A 15781-nucleotide genomic window follows, 5' to 3' on the forward strand; every position below is an offset into this window, starting at 1 on the left:
TCTGGTCTACTTACTAAACACTTGAAACATCCTCAAGTTAGGATCGGAGTAATGCATCACTGGTTATTCACTGCACGATAACCATCAGGGCCGAACTATCCATGTTAGTCTTCACCAAGAAAAGCCATCATTTTGGTGTGGAGTAGTGAACATAGTCCACAGCAGTTGAACTAACATGCATTTAGATTGCATTTTTAATCTCTTTTGCAAAACGCAGTAGTGTGCAAATCGGTTCAACCCGAGTAAGGATCCGAAATATGGATACATTCAACCCCGGCAATGCCGGAAGCACCTGGGACTACGGAGTGTACTCCGTCGAAATCGAGCTTTGAAATAGCCCTGCAAAGAATCTTCAACTACTCCGTACTCCAGAGACATACAATTCCAAGCCAGGAATTGGACTTGATCCCAATCTCAAATCTCAATGCCAACCAGATCAAGGAAAAGCACAGGCCCCACGCACTTCCCCCGTCAACAACATGCCATTACCCGAGACAGGACTAGATGATAAATCCGAAGGGTCAAACGGATCATACGAGTCAAGGTGCCCAAGTCAGTCTAGATCCTCCACATCACCCCATAATCTCCATAATCCTCGTGGGTTTGGACAAGGCTCTCACTCCGAAACGGTGTGAAGTGGATCCGAAACCATAAGCGGCATCAGATGATGTCTCTTTGCAGAGAAGTAGGCAGTACTCCGTATTCCGTACCAAATCAGCTACTCCGTAGTAAAACCCGTAGTAAAACGAGCATAAATAGAAGCGTCAAACAAAGTGACCAACACGAAAAAAAAGAAAAAGAAAAAAAAAAAGAGCAAACCGGGGATAACTCGGCCGGCCGAGTGATCTCAGCCGTGCAGACTCCACCTAACAACGCTCTCACCCGTCTTTGACAGAACAGGGAGCATCACTCCGGACGTTGTAGGAGAAGGGAATTCAAAGCTGAGAGATGAGAGCAGGAATCAGATTTGGTGACATGGTTGATGTGGAAGTGACAGAAGTACCCGACGGAGTACTCCGTACTTCGTATGTTGTAGAGCAAAAGGATCGGCCGAATCCCTTGAAACTTGAAACTGCCGGACCCTCCAGAGCTGCAGGTGACATCAAGGGGAATCTAAGGGAATCTGCCGAATTCTGTGGATCTCGATTTTCTACTTTCTATTCACTCCGTACAAGACTAACAAGTGCAAATATCCAGGACATTCCAATTTTTTTTTAATGGAATACGTCGACATCATTCTTCCCCACGGGGTAGAGGGGGGTATGTATATAGCGCAGAAGAGGCTAACCTCATAGGAAATGCTTAGGTGTGGTATTTCCCCGATTTCCCATGTTTCCCAAACGCCAGCATAGGGAAACAGATCAAAAACCAAAGTCTGTGAGGAACTAGACTAATGGATGGTCCCCGCTCATGCTGGGGAACAACATCACATCCGAAACACGACCCAGGATATTTCGCATACTCAGGCCTTCCATCGGCTGCAAACCTGCATTGGTGGTGGTTGGCACGTTGGGAGTAGTTGCGAAAGAGGGAGGGGAAGGCAACGCAAGAGGGGAATATGTTGTGCTCGATAGTTGTCCTATCGGAGTATTCGTGCGAGCGCTGAAGGCCTCACGGATCTCACGCAGAGCACGGAGTGACGAAGAAAGATGCTTAGCGGAATCTGTGCGGTTGTTCTGGTCCAAATCCCCATCTGCATAGACATGGTCCGCCAGAACCATCTCCAGCCTGTCAATCAAGTGCCAGGTCTGAAGACTATCGTCATTCGCAACGAGCAAGAATGCAGATGCGATGGTTCGCTGCAGACTAATCCATGACCGCGAGCAGTGGGAATTGATCTCGTGCAATTCGACAAACGCATCGATTGTGTTGATCAGGCTACCGATACAGTCTTCGCGGATCAGTGCGCGACGCGGTGGCTCCAAATGGGCATGTGGGTCAAGCGAGACGCGACACAAGACAGAGAGAAGATACGAGGAGTGCAGGCGCAATTCGGTTCGCTCAATGTGCTCGGCTAGTGACCGACATTTTTCTCGATACCGCAAATGAGGTGTCGCTTCCGCAAGCATGCGGTGGATCTGTTGTTTATACTCACGAATCTCATTGATACGTATCTGCGACGATCCGGGATACATGCGCGACCGAAGGACTTCCAATGCCAACGATACAATGCGACAAAGAGTCTCAAAATACGAGCGATGGCCCGGCATTGATTTGGGATCGAATGGAATTTCAGGTTGGCTGACCATGGTGATCGATGGTCGGTCATAGGCAAGTGAGAAATGACTGTTCTGGAAGGCCATTGTCCACCTGAGAAATGTGAGGTTGAGATCGACCAAAAGGGAAGAAGATAAGGATACTTACCAGACACGCCTTCGCACTTCCTGCTCTGCAACTGAAAACCCAGTCGACTCAACATGGAGCCCGAGAACAAGACACATTCGCTCCGTCATGCCTGATGTTGGTTAGCTGGACCTTCTCGCAGGAAACGTTCAACACATACCAAGCAAGGTATATGATGCACCTGCATTCATATTGTATGAAAGTACGTTGCTAATGATGAGAAGAATCTGAATTACTTCTATGGTGGGTTGCGATACATAGTTCAACATCCGGAGACATTGATACGCACAGGAAACTGGTCAAAGTCAGCACAGCCCCTCCGATCTTCCTCGAATACTACGCACCATATACCCATGAGGTCAACTCACGGTCGTTTTCCGGTATACCAGACAGCTGGCAACCCGATGCAAGAACCGCAAAAAGCAGACTGAGAAAGGCCAACGGCATCCCGAAAGGTTTCACTAAACCGTTGGCATCGGCTTTATAGACACCACCTGCTCGTCGTCGATTATCCAGAAGTCGTTTGGTTTGTCGTTCTAACTGTGAGATGTCCGAAAGGACTGGATATAATACTGATCCTATGTCCTGGTAAAACCGGAGGAATCTGACAATTGGCATTAGCAGGCATCGCAGAACACCACAAATTTCTAACTCACTCCAAACACCGTCCGTCTTCTGGGAGAACCGCACAAACACCGGCGATATTGAATGTGAACGGGTCAGAGGACCACAAATCCACAAAGGGATATGCAGCCGACTCATTCCCCAACGCAAGTTCGGCAAGAAGATCATCCTGGGGCAGCGCCTGCGCTGTTTCCTCCGATCTCTTCGATTTATCCAAAATATCAACCAGGGCCGACCGAGACCCGAGATGGACCGCGCCCGTCTTTAAAACATTGGACCCGTAGACACCTTCCGACCGGATGGAATCCTTTCGTGCGATGGGTTCTGGTTCTGGGTCTGGGTCTGGTTCTGGTTCCGGTTCTGGCGGCTTGTGAGTTGAGTGTGTCTGGAAGAGCGAGTGCAGACTGCCGAGGATCTGTTCCATTGCGACCATCTTGGTATTGATTTCATCCCATTCCGCCTGGGAAATATCGATGATGTCCGGTAAATCTAGATCGGCGCTGGTGCTCGAGGGATGATCGGTTGCATATGAACCATCGATTGTGGGGGCCGAACTTGTGTATGGGGGGATTGTGGGAGAGACAAATGTAGGTTGCTGTAGTGGCGTAGAGGAGGCCGAGGTGACGGTAGTTGGAGGGGGTTGTTTTTCAGAGGAAGGACGACCGTAGGAGCAGGTGAAGTTTCGTTTAGTGCAGTTGCCGCAGGGGACGTTGCGATCGCAGCGGACTTTGCTCGCTCGGCATGGTAAACAGGTTTTGCACTCGCGCGGGCGGCGACGGATAGGGTAAGTGGGCATAGTGTGAATTTCCTACTCTCTTTTTTTTTCACAGCTGGATCCTCGTGATCGACAGCAGAGAAATTATGAAAGAGGCTGCCAGCGGCGACCGGGCAATAAGAGGGAGCGGCATAGGAAGACGTAGATCGAGTTCGAGGTTGGAAATGACAGCTCTCACTGGTGCTGACCAGTCGGAATAGCGCCAACACTGAATCGGTACAGAAGACTAGCCCTGAAAGTGATGGATGCGTCCAGCGGTGCCTATCATTGGGGGGTCCGTGAGCTGCCCCGGATTGTCCTGTGAACAAACTCAGAAACTTTGGGAAGGGGAAGAAGAAGGAAGGTTCGAGATGAGACGAGTCTGTAAGGGCTTAAGCCTCTGTTTTGAAAAGGTGGCCAAGGTACTCGTAGTACTAGAATTGGGCTGATTAAAAGAAGGTTGAAGTGTTGGAAAAGTAAATTGTGAAGTCGGCCGGGTGGCAGATGATTTCAAAACCAGGCGGGTGTTCCCGTTCGCTACGGACCAGGCGCCCTGATTTGGTGGATTTTGTTTTTTTTGTTATAAAAATAGGTGTGTTGGAGATTAATAGGTAAGTCGAGATGTATGTATGCATGTATTACAATTACTTTCTTGATTTATTACAGCTGTGCAGATTGCAAAGCCAATCATAGCATGAATTGGCCCTGTATATATTGCATATACTCTGTGTGGAGGACCCCTGGTTCATGCTATAGTCATGATCATTCCTTTAACGAATTAAAGGGATCACTCATAGATCAGTAGTTGCTGAAGGAACTCATGCACATTTATGCCTCTGTATAAGAAAACAAACAACTCTTTCACGCCTTGGACTTCTTCTCAGACACTTGCGGTACTACCCACCAGTCATGCCAACGAGACTTGGATCCAACTTCAGGAACAACTACCTTCAAATTGAGAGATTTGTCTTCAGTCAAAGATGCCGCAGCGAGAGCCTTCTTGACTGCTTCGACAGCAAGACTGGTTCCAATGCACGCACGCATGGTGTTTTTCACGTCGCGTTTCCAATCCTCTTCAATGGCCGAAGGTGGCGGTTGGGTAGTTGCGGATGGATTCTCAATGAAAGCTCCATTGGCAAGGGTCGCCTCCCAAGCTTTGCGCGCTTCTGTAATGGCTTTCGAGGCACGCTCCATAATGGTAGCGTCGGAATCACCTTCGAGGGCTGCCTCGCGCTGGTATTCTTCGTATGGGACCAACTCCGGCAATGTGATGGGGATAAACGGCTTCATACGGATTTCATAGCGGAGTCGATCGGTAGAATATGCCTGGGGAGATGAAGAAGACGGGAGCACGTTGTGCCGGGCCAGGATAACATACAAGGCATGTAGAGCAATCGCAAAGGCATCCACCGCAATGATGTGCGTGGTCAATCTCTCCAGAGCGTGGAATGACCGGTGGAACGCAGATGCCTTTTGAGAGGAGCTTCCAGAGCGGTTGCCAGCAGAAATCAAATCGCGTTTTCGTGCAGCCACTGTAAACGTGCGAATGCGATCGATGTGCCCGAGATGCGTGGAACAAATATGAGACAAATACCAGTACATTCCCGGTAACTCTTCTGGGGAGTAGATCGACAGCTCAAATCCCATCTGGAGAATCAGTCGGAACTGGACGAGCTTCTGGTGATAGGCCCAGCTGCTAAGTGGGAAGGACCAGGTCGGTTCGCCGCCTTGGAATTGCAGAGGCGGTTCCGCACTCAAAGTGCGGAGCTCGAGATCAATTTCTTCTGCCTGCACTGGATCAGCAATGACGCTCAATTGGCAAAGAGACATGAAGCAAGACCGACCTCTATCTGCAGGTTGTCCCAATCGACGAGGGTATGGCAGAGGGTTCGGCGCATGCGACACCTATTGAGACAAGCGCATCTCACAGTATCAACAAACGGCTGTATGAGTTAGAAAATGGGACGCGCGATGATCAATGTGCTCACTAACCTGGGCGAATCGCTTTATGAAACCATCCATCTTCTGGGCAATCTGGAACCGAGGATCGGACGGCATTTCCACTTCATCAGTGTTAGACTCGAGCAAAATATTGGCAGGTAAGACGAGTTCCGCGAGTTCATCGTATAGAAATTCCTTTACTGGTACGGCACCGAGGATTGTCATGTTGCTGACAATCAATGCTTGGAGAAGACAACGAATATAAATTGACGGTTGCGGTGTTCGAGCAAGCAGAGTCCATATAGCAGTCTGCAATACAAGTTAGAACCAAGAATATATTCAAGTTCAAGAGTACACACCTTGAAATTGCTGGGACCGGTGTAATCAAGCATCTGCTGCATGTCTATCGCATCTTGGCACAGTCGTTTCAGATGTGCGAGCGCATCATCGGAAGTAATATTAACCATCGGACGCGGTGGCACAGTGCTGGCCAGCTTGCGCTGAATCTTCAAGCTAAAGGCATCTGGCACCGGCTTTCCCAGTGCGACTGTCTCTGTCAGAGGTCGAAGTTGGGCTATACAAGAGATGAAATTTTCCGCAGATCTGGTTTCAAGAACTTCAATATCCTGATGTAGTGCGGACAGAAACTCGTGCCGAAACATTAATCTGCAAAGGATGGCATCTTTGAGCTTCTGGTCAATATCGGTCTGCTCAGCAACCCAAGCAACCGCCTGGTCCAGCAGACGGTGGAAGGGGGTTATATCAAATGCAGACAGAAGATTGCGGTTGTACAATTGACTGACAAAATCCTCTTCCTAGTTGGCGGATAGCATTAGCGATAGTTATGCAATCAGTTCGGGAGCCAGCCCTCTAACCTCATAGTAATACTCAGTGGCCACTCGGACATGCACAAGATCACAAGCTTTGACCAACGCAAGACAATAAGCTCTCAAGACGAGGTTGACCAAAGTGTCATCACTTGGTACACGGTCAAATCGAGCGTCGTCCATAGTTCTCGGCACTGGCCACAATAATTTGTCGAGATATATTGACGTGAATAGCGTCTGCGATAGAGGATGTCCCTGATGCCACGCCACCTGCGGTTAAATCAGCAACCTGCCTGGCTCCGTATGGACGAAGTCATCTCCCACCTCATGGCACAGCAACTGGTCCATCAAGCCAACGACTTCCTCTGGTGTCAACGGCCGCCGTACGTCGTAGTCGTCTTCTAGCGCCTGCGCGAGATTTTCTCCGGGAGCTATGTACCCGCTATCCATCTTCGAGTCCATAATCTGTGCGAGTTCGATTTTTGTCAGCTGGAATTCTCGTTGCACGTTTCACATCGGGTGGGAAAGTTGACGCACTTCCAATGCGCCCACAGCCTCGAACAGGGTGAACGTCTCATCTTTCACGAGCTGCCCTGTACCTAGATCTGCAAGTACAAAGTATTAGACACATGATCGAAGCTCTCAGGGCAATATGCTTACTCGAAGCGGCTTTTGTAAATTCAGCGGTAATGTCACGGGGTACGGCAGACCGCGGACGTGGAACGCGAACTTCATTATTCGGCAGCATCACGAAGAATCCCAAGTTCTTCCCGCAGCTCTTGTTTTATAGGGTTTCAGCAAATATTGTGCTGTCGGACGTGTTTTGAGAAATCGAGGGGGAGGCGGGGATGTGAGCGGAGGAAAAAGCGAGTCGGGAAGTCGACAGACAACCGGGCCCTAAAGGTGACGTGCAACTTCTGACCGGCCACGCCTGGGCAGTATAAGAATTCTTACGGCAGTTTTAATTAACAGCTTATGCGTGGTGTGAAAACAAAGGCGAGTGCGATTTCTAAGCTCTGTCCAACCAGACAGGCCGGTATTGCTACACATGTACATATTCAATGCCTTCCCCGGACCGAAAACTTGCTCAAGTCCGTCACACTCGGGCCCCGCATTTCTTCAAGCTCGATTCTCTCAGGTTATGGGTGACATTGGCTTATTTCTCAGCAGCCTTGGCGAGGGCCTCGTTGTTGGCCTGGGCGAGGGACTTGACATCACCCTGCTTGCCGTTCTGTTTGTCGTAACATTGTCATCAGTCAAAATTCTGCAGCGAAGTGCTCGGGATGTTCACTAACCTCCCACTTGGCGAAACGGAGGTCCATCTGGCCGCGGCGCTCAGATGCGAGGCGAGGGCCATCCTTCAAGGAACGGCGCACCGTGCGGGCGGCGATGGCCAAGTAGCGGTTGTAGCTAAGGTCGGGGTTAGCATTGACCTTCAAGGCGAGTGGTGGATGCGTACGTCAAACCGGCGGCTTTCCAGACAGCAGTCATTTTGAAGAGAATGTGGGAGGTATGGTTCGATTGAAGGGGTGAAAACGGTTCGGGTGAGTTTGGAAGCGTTCGACTTCGGAGGATCGGGATGACAGGATCACGTGAAGAGGAGCCTACCTTGGGCAGGCGGTGACTGCCACAGCGGTCAGCATTTGCTTGATTTGGATCTTTGGAGCCTAGAAGTCAGGTGATGCGGGAGCAAGGTTTGAAAAGGAATAATAATATTCCGAGCAAGATTGATAAGCGCATATCGCGTTTGAGTTCATGTGACTGGCGTTTATCTTGACCACATCCTTTCTGTAAAGAACACCACACCATGTTCTTCAGTCCCACAAGGTTCAATTCACAACATCATAATCGCTACGTGCCATTGGGGTATTCTTTACTTTAATCCAAGGGTTTTGTTTTTTTTTTCGAGTTTAGCAGGGTGTACAAGCGTTGCCGCGAAATTAGGTAGATTGTTCGTCACATAACTTGCCAACATGTGGAACGAAATACAGCGTACTTTACCACTAGACCATAACAAAAACCAAGGTTCCTGTTTAAGGCCTAGGGGGGCCATATTCGTGGTTTGACACAACAGCTTAATATAAAAGGAAACTACTCGACGCGACACACTGTCTTCATCGGGACCACGAAGTTCTGTTGATTAAATTAAAAAATCTGTGTTCCATTAGACCATCAAAACTTGCGTTCCGGAGTTTCCGCGGTTTTTTCTGGGTTGGCAAGGCGCAGAAGGGTTGCCGTGAAGTCTTATGGATCGGTCACGATATGCGCATCTTGACAACATCGCTTATAACTAGAACACAACACAATGCGACACAACATATCCTCCGCCCACAGAACATTCAATCCATGAAATTGTAACTGGTAAGTGCGATAGGCATACCGATCACTCCATTCTGTCCTTCTCATTTCTTTTTTCGAGGCTGGTAGGGTGTAGATGCGTTGCCGCGAAAGTACATAGATCGTTCGTCCCAAGAGCAGCAAAACGCGTGTTGCCGCAGTATCATATCAAATTTTAACAACCCAAATGCATCTTCAGCAACTTCGAAGTGCTAAAGCAGAGGGGTTGTCAGCTCTAGTAAAACCCAAGTGTAGACTCCAAGCAGCAGGGCTTGCGGTGCACAATTATGTGTTCGATCTGCCACCTTGGAGTGCGGAGTATGCAATGCTCTGATTTGCGTCAGCTACCCGCATACCATACATATGGTCGACCTCGAAACCAAGAGCCAAACAAGCACCCCGAAGAGTATCTCAAGGCGGTCCGTTGCTCAAGATCATTTGCCATCCCCTCCTACTTCCTTTGGTCACCACTTCTCTCACTTACCTTTTATTCTCATCAACCTCCATCCATCTGCCATCGCCCACAACATTCCCCATCTTTCTCTGCTTTGATACCACCCCATTTGGAGTCGACAGTGCTCTTTTATTGCATCCATCAGGTGAGTAACTCAGCCTTGTGCTGGCGATGGTCCATAAGTTCCCCTGGCGAATCCCCACTTCCCACTGTGTGGCTCTTGCATCTGTGCATGATCGGCATGAGGTCTTGTGGCATGCTGCGATCACTGGAGCCCCGCAGTTCCATCCTATGCTTGGGGCATCTGGGTTGCTGTGGCATCCAGTGACCTTGTCTAGGATTGGGTGTTGCACATCAACGTCCAGCATCTGCTAGGCTCATCTCAATTGCATGGCTTCTGGATACCTGTGGCACAAATCTATCATGTTGAGAACCTTGCACCAGATCATCAATGGTCTGATGTTTTGTCTGGTACTTGATGTCGTTCGACAGTGCACAAGACACCATTGGGGTGTAGGACACCAAGTTTTGTGGGAATGGGCACTCTGAACAGCTTCTAGGAGCCATGCCCTATGACCCTGCAGACATGGTTAGCCTTGCTACCCTGTGATTTGTCTCAACACACCTTGTTTGGGCAGAGACAGATGCTATAATCCAGCCAAACATAGATATTTCAAAGCTGTTCCACATCGAGAAAGTTGTGTGCTTTCCTTGGGCCTGATCCATCATGGTCCTTCGTTCAATGCCTCCCTGTCTGCAGAAAACATGTTCTCAAATGCAGCGTCTTCTTCCTGCTCAAGGGTTTGGCACTAATGCACCAACACATTGGTCATGCCCAGTCAACTACCTCATGCACAGTCCATACATCCCTGATTCATGTTTTGTTATGAAAACAATTGCTAATGATTATACCGTGCAGAAGGATATAAAGGAAGTGTCTCTCCAACATGCCGACAAAAAAGAAAGCCGGTGGCCGAAAGCGCGACAATGAGGTAGACCTTGCTGAGCTCGAAAGTCTCCGGAAGAAAGTCGCCGAGCAGACCAAGGCCTTAGAGGCTGAAGAGGCCCGCAAGGAAGAAGAGAACCAGACCAAGCGCCAAGTCAGCAGTCGGCGCCAACGCACACTAGTTCGCTGGGATGGTATGTTTTATTGTCTTTTTCCATTCAATATCTAAATCTTTGTTCGGTTATTTGTTTGAGGAGTTCACCTGATATGTGTTCAACCCTAGGGATATCCATTGGATGGATAGACTGTCATCACACTGACTTGCATTCAAAAGAATCTTTGAATCATGCTGACATTTGACTGAAACAGTGGATACCGACATTCGGCTTCTTCTGGCTATCCAGTATGCCTGCAATAAATCCAGCGTGAAGATTCCCTGGAAGGAGGTCGCGGAGGTTATGGGAGAGAAGTTCACGGAGGGTGCAATCGTTCAGCATTTGTCCAAGCTTCGTACCAAGCGGGAGGAGCAGGATAAGCCAAATCCGCCTCCACTGAAGCGTGCAGGAAATGGTAATCACAAGGCTGACACAGGCAACAAGAAGGAGGCGTTGCCTTCTGCAAAGGTGGGTCCTGCGCCGAGCACTCACAATGGAAAGCGCCTTCGCCGTGATCCATCCGGGGATGAATCCGAAGACAGTGTGTACGCCTTGAAGAAGAAGCAGTTCGCAAAGAACAACAAGAAGGACAAGGTCTTTGTTGCTCCCAAGCTGCGTACCAAACGTGAAGAAACCGATAGTGATGACTCTCAGAAGCTAGTGTGTGTTGGAGCGGAATGGCTGCGTGACTTTGCCACCGGCGATGACCGCGAGGATGATGATGAATCTGCTAGTTCTGAGAACGAGAACTCCACTGAAAGTAGCCAGGCCACTACTCAAGTTGCCAGGAAGTCAAAGATGGTGAAACTCAAGCTGGATCAAGAACGGTTCGCAAGTTTGGACCACCGCCTTGGTAACTCTGCAACCTCCCGAGAGCCAGTTACCCCAACCAACCCGCCGCGCATTACCAATATGGCACCTCGTCGTTCCTCTTACTATCCTTACTCTACTGCTCCTTTTTCTCCTATGACGCCCACCCCGGTTGCAAACAACTCTGGGATTTCTATCCCTTACCCGTCCAATGGCCCAAGCCCTTTTGACATCGTCAATCGTATTCCTAATGGAATTTCTGACGCTGCTCCTGTTGTAGTCCCCAGCACGGTCTCTGGTGAAGTCTCTGCTTTTGATGCCGTGAATCTTACAGCGGCATATTCGCAGTTTGAGATGCTCCCCGAAATGCAATTTGCGGACCATTATGGCGCTCAAGGTACTTTCCCGATGACTGGCTACACCGAAACCAGTGGGTTTGAAAACCAGTTCATTTCCGACAGTGAACTGTTTGCTAAGCTTCCCAATGTGGAACCTCCTCGTTACTTTGGGTATGAGGGTGAAGATACCAAGGAATTTTAATTTCCTGAAGTCATCACGGTGCTGGTCAATTGATGCTTTTCCAAGCTTGCCGTTTCTTTTTTATTTTGACTTTTTATGACTTGTCGTTCTTTTTTGCTTTTCGCTGGTTGATTGAGGAAGATGGGTGAGCATCAACCCCAATTAACGGGTGCAATTCCGGATAATCATTCTTGCGTGGCATGGAGTCACGCTTTGTTCGGAGTTGTGCCCCAGCGCCTCTTTCATGCGCTCGTTGGCCCCTGCGGGGGGCCCAGTAGTTAGTCACTTTAATAAGAGCATGAACAAATTTTTTTGTTTTTGTAGATTAGTAGGATTCTAACTAACTTTTGATCCAAAAGGAAGGTTAGAATAAAGTGATATGAGAACTATGGTATATTATCTCTGGACCGATCTTTGATTGAAAGAGCATTTAGAGGGCGCGTATAGTGTGTCTGGTATGTGGACTTACGCATCATTCTGCGGCAGTCTTCAATTGAGCAGCAGATCATTGAGATAAAATTGTGAAATTAATTCTATGATGAATTGAAGATATAGATATAGTTAAATTCGTGAAAACACGCAAAAAGAAAAAGTGAAAAAATTTAAGAAAAAAGTGAAGTAGCCAGTTTATGTAGGGGGGGGGTAAACCGAGAGCCGGATATGTGAAGCTTCCCGAGGTATAAAACACATCAGCTTGAATCTACACACACAAGTTTTAACACTGAAAAGACTCTTACTTCAGAACGTTTGAATTTGAAACCACTGTATTCAAACTGCATGTTTCCACACTTAATGAATTTAAGAAGAAGCTACAATACTAAATAATACTATAAGATCTACTAGTAACATTTCGAGAGCCGATCGAGGTCCGTTCTTCCGTCTCACGTGATGGTTCTAGCTGTTTCTGCCGCCAAGCTCTGGGGATGAAGGAAGCGCCTGGAAAATTTTCGAGACTTCGGCTTCATCTCTCCCCCAGCTTTCTTCATCTCTTTCTTTTTCCACCTCCAAACCCTTTATCTCTCCTGGGTTGTTGTCTTTCTCTCTTCTTTTAATTTCTTTAATCTTGCTGTTCCTAGCCATGCAGCGCGCTCTCTCTACCCGGACCTCCGTCCTTTCGGCCGCTTCCAAGCGTGCCCCTTTCGGTCGCTCGACTTTGAACCTCCAGCAGCAGCGTTTTGCTCACAAGGTGCGTTGGATTGCCAATTTCTCGCAGAACCATCTTTCTTTGACATCGACCCCGTGTTCCGTTCATTCCGAAGCGTTGGATTCCCTTGACTAACAACAACTAGGAGATCAAGTTTGGCGTTGAAGCCCGTGCCAGTCTTCTCAAGGGCGTTGACACACTTGCTAAGGCTGTTACCTCCACACTCGGCCCTAAGGGCCGTAACGTCTTGATCGACTCCCCCTACGGCTCCCCCAAGATCACCAAGGGTAAGATTTCTATCAAGATTCAACACAGGGTCATTCGGAAAAGACTAATCACTCTCCAGACGGTGTATCTGTCGCCAAGGCCATCCAGCTCAAGGACAAGTTCGAGAACCTTGGTGCCCGCCTCATCCAGGATGTTGCTTCTAAGACCAACGAGGTTGCTGGTGACGGTACCACTACCGCCACTGTCCTCTCCCGCGCCATCTTCTCCGAGACTGTCAAGAACGTTGCCGCTGGCTGCAACCCAATGGATCTCCGCCGCGGTATCCAGGCTGCCGTTGAGGCCGCTGTGGAGTATCTCCAGGCTAACGCCCGTCCTATCACCACCGGCGAGGAGATCGCCCAGGTCGCCACAATCTCTGCCAACGGTGACACCCACGTCGGCAAGCTCATCTCTACCGCCATGGAGCGTGTTGGCAAGGAGGGTGTCATCACCGTGAAGGAGGGCAAGACTCTGGATGATGAGCTCGAGGTCACCGAGGGTATGCGCTTTGACCGCGGCTACACCTCTCCTTACTTCATCACCGACCCCAAATCCCAGAAGGTCGAGTTCGAGAAGCCCCTGATCCTGCTCTCCGAGAAGAAGATCTCCGCCGTCCAGGATATTCTCCCCGCCCTTGAGGCCTCCACCACTCTCCGCCGTCCTCTGGTCATCATTGCCGAGGACATTGAGGGTGAGGCTCTCGCCGTCTGCATTCTGAACAAGCTCCGTGGTCAGCTCCAGGTCGCCGCCGTCAAGGCCCCCGGCTTCGGTGACAACCGCAAGAGCATCCTCGGTGATCTCGCTGTTCTCACCAACGGTACTGTCTTCACTGATGAGCTCGACATCAAGCTCGAGAAGCTCACCCCCGATATGCTCGGCTCCACCGGTGCCATCACCATCACCAAGGAGGACACGATCATCCTCAACGGTGAGGGCAGCAAGGACAACATCTCCCAGCGCTGCGAGCAGATCCGCGGTGTTATGGCTGACCCCACCACCTCCGAGTACGAGAAGGAGAAGCTGCAAGAGCGTCTCGCTAAGCTCTCCGGTGGTGTCGCCGTCATCAAGGTCGGTGGTTCCTCCGAGGTTGAGGTCGGTGAGAAGAAGGACCGTGTTGTCGACGCTCTTAATGCCACCCGTGCCGCCGTTGAGGAGGGTATCCTCCCCGGTGGTGGTACCGCCCTGCTCAAGGCCTCCGCTAATGGCCTCGGTGGTGTCAAGCCCGCCAACTTCGATCAGCAGCTCGGTGTCAGCATCATCAAGAGCGCCATCTGTCGCCCTGCCCGCACCATTGTTGAGAACGCCGGACTTGAGGGCTCCGTCATTGTCGGCAAGCTGACCGACGAGTACGCCAAGGACTTCAACCGCGGATTCGACAGTGCCACCGGCCAATACGTCGACATGATTGCTGCCGGTATCGTTGACCCCCTCAAGGTTGTCCGCACCGCTCTGCTTGATGCCAGCGGTGTTGCCTCCCTCCTTGGTACCACCGAGGTCGCCATTGTTGATGCTCCCGAGGAGAAGGGCCCTGCCCCTCCCGGTGGTGGCATGGGCGGTATGGGTGGCATGGGCGGCGGCATGTTCTAAAGCCCCTGACCCTCTTCCCCTGAAGAATTACCTCGAGCGCTCTTCTTTGCATCGTAGCCTGTTCTGATACGCGGATATCTGTGTAATGTCTTTTCTTTGTGTCTCTATTTGGTGTTTATTTTTTTTTTTCATGTTTCTTTCCATACCTTTGTTCTTTTGGACTCTTTTCCGATCTCAGACTCTCTCCCTCTCTCCTCTCTTCTGGGGACATGACCCAAAAATCGTTCCACTGTACTATATCATGTATTCCAATGAAGTCCCATCTGATACAGCCTGAATGACGTCTCTTATAACCTTTTTTTTCCAACTTTTCCGTGATTACTGGGGTCTCCGTTAAATTTACTTCAAGATCGACAATGGGCTCCTATTAATAAAGTTCAAGTGTACTCGGCAGATTTATTGAAGCACCTAACCATCTTGGCAACAGGTACTATGTACACTGCACGGGATATCAACATTCCATATTCTCAGATCAATGTGCAACTGATTGGTCATTCTGGTCGGCTATTCGTGCAGTTTAAAGAGCTACACAGGCCTAACAAGGGTCTAGACTGAGGCAAAGGACTGTAAACCCAGACCGGCAGAGCCTGGGAATGATATATGCAATGGGTGTTAACAGGGATAAATCGTGTAGTGACTTAATCTGATACCAAAGGCCAATCTAAGCGGGTGGCACAGGCAAATCACCTTTGGAACTATCTACAACTTGTTTTCTTCCCTCTTCCCTCTTCCCTCATCCCTTCCCCATGGTTCTTTACTCCGCCTCTTCCTCTCCGCTTTTTCCTCTGTCATCAGGTCATTCCGGCATTCCGGTCCCACATTTCTGTGCATCTTTGCACCTGACTTAGATTCGCTTCTGAATTTCGTTAATATCGTGGAATACTTTGGCTATCGGGAATGCATACGGCGCTTATGGGGCATCGTGTTGGCACTTTCGTCGCCTGTCACAATAGGTGCGGCCATGAATTCCTCCTTGGCTCTCTGCTTCATCGCTAACTCGACTCTAGAGTCACTGCACGCCTTGATAACCTTGAGCGGATTTAAAATAAAATCGATCGTGATTGCTACGGACA

At 49.5% G+C, this 15781-nt stretch overlaps 5 protein-coding genes across 5 annotated transcripts; 2 read left to right on the forward strand and 3 right to left on the reverse strand.

The window, feature by feature from the left end:
• Positions 1 to 1385: 1385 nt before the first annotated feature.
• Pdw03_2365 (Zn(2)-C6 fungal-type DNA-binding domain) lies at positions 1386 to 3763 on the reverse strand (the record flags this gene model as incomplete). The annotated part of the gene is made up of 5 exons (XM_014681628.1): positions 1386 to 2310; positions 2365 to 2455; positions 2504 to 2638; positions 2688 to 2947; positions 3000 to 3763. The coding sequence occupies 5 exons, from the start codon at positions 3761 to 3763 to the stop codon at positions 1386 to 1388; spliced, it is 2175 nt and encodes a 724-aa protein (XP_014537114.1).
• An 819-nt stretch (positions 3764 to 4582) lies between these two features.
• Pdw03_2366 (Amino-acid N-acetyltransferase subunit Mak10, putative) lies at positions 4583 to 7237 on the reverse strand (the record flags this gene model as incomplete). Its single annotated transcript, XM_066100170.1, has 8 exons — positions 4583 to 5509; positions 5566 to 5664; positions 5714 to 5971; positions 6022 to 6477; positions 6538 to 6759; positions 6814 to 6954; positions 7027 to 7094; positions 7150 to 7237. 8 exons carry the CDS (start codon positions 7235 to 7237, stop codon positions 4583 to 4585), a joined length of 2259 nt encoding a protein of 752 aa, XP_065955570.1.
• Positions 7238 to 7645: 408 nt separating this feature from the next.
• Positions 7646 to 7980, reverse strand: Pdw03_2367 (ATPase, F1 complex, epsilon subunit, mitochondrial; the record flags this gene model as incomplete). The annotated part of the gene is made up of 3 exons (XM_014681630.1): positions 7646 to 7720; positions 7785 to 7899; positions 7949 to 7980. 3 exons carry the CDS (start codon positions 7978 to 7980, stop codon positions 7646 to 7648), a joined length of 222 nt encoding a protein of 73 aa, XP_014537116.1.
• A 2247-nt stretch (positions 7981 to 10227) lies between these two features.
• Pdw03_2368 (uncharacterized protein) lies at positions 10228 to 11731 on the forward strand (the record flags this gene model as incomplete). The annotated part of the gene is made up of 2 exons (XM_014681632.1): positions 10228 to 10420; positions 10596 to 11731. The coding sequence occupies 2 exons, from the start codon at positions 10228 to 10230 to the stop codon at positions 11729 to 11731; spliced, it is 1329 nt and encodes a 442-aa protein (XP_014537118.1).
• A 1057-nt stretch (positions 11732 to 12788) lies between these two features.
• Pdw03_2369 (Antigenic mitochondrial protein HSP60, putative) lies at positions 12789 to 14708 on the forward strand (the record flags this gene model as incomplete). The annotated part of the gene is made up of 3 exons (XM_014681633.1): positions 12789 to 12896; positions 13000 to 13141; positions 13201 to 14708. 3 exons carry the CDS (start codon positions 12789 to 12791, stop codon positions 14706 to 14708), a joined length of 1758 nt encoding a protein of 585 aa, XP_014537119.1.
• Between the last annotated feature and the right edge of the window lie 1073 nt (positions 14709 to 15781).

The sequence above is a fragment of the Penicillium digitatum genome, chromosome 1, assembly GCF_016767815.1.
Source record: "Penicillium digitatum chromosome 1, complete sequence".
Classification (NCBI taxonomy): Eukaryota; Fungi; Ascomycota; class Eurotiomycetes; order Eurotiales; family Aspergillaceae; genus Penicillium; species Penicillium digitatum.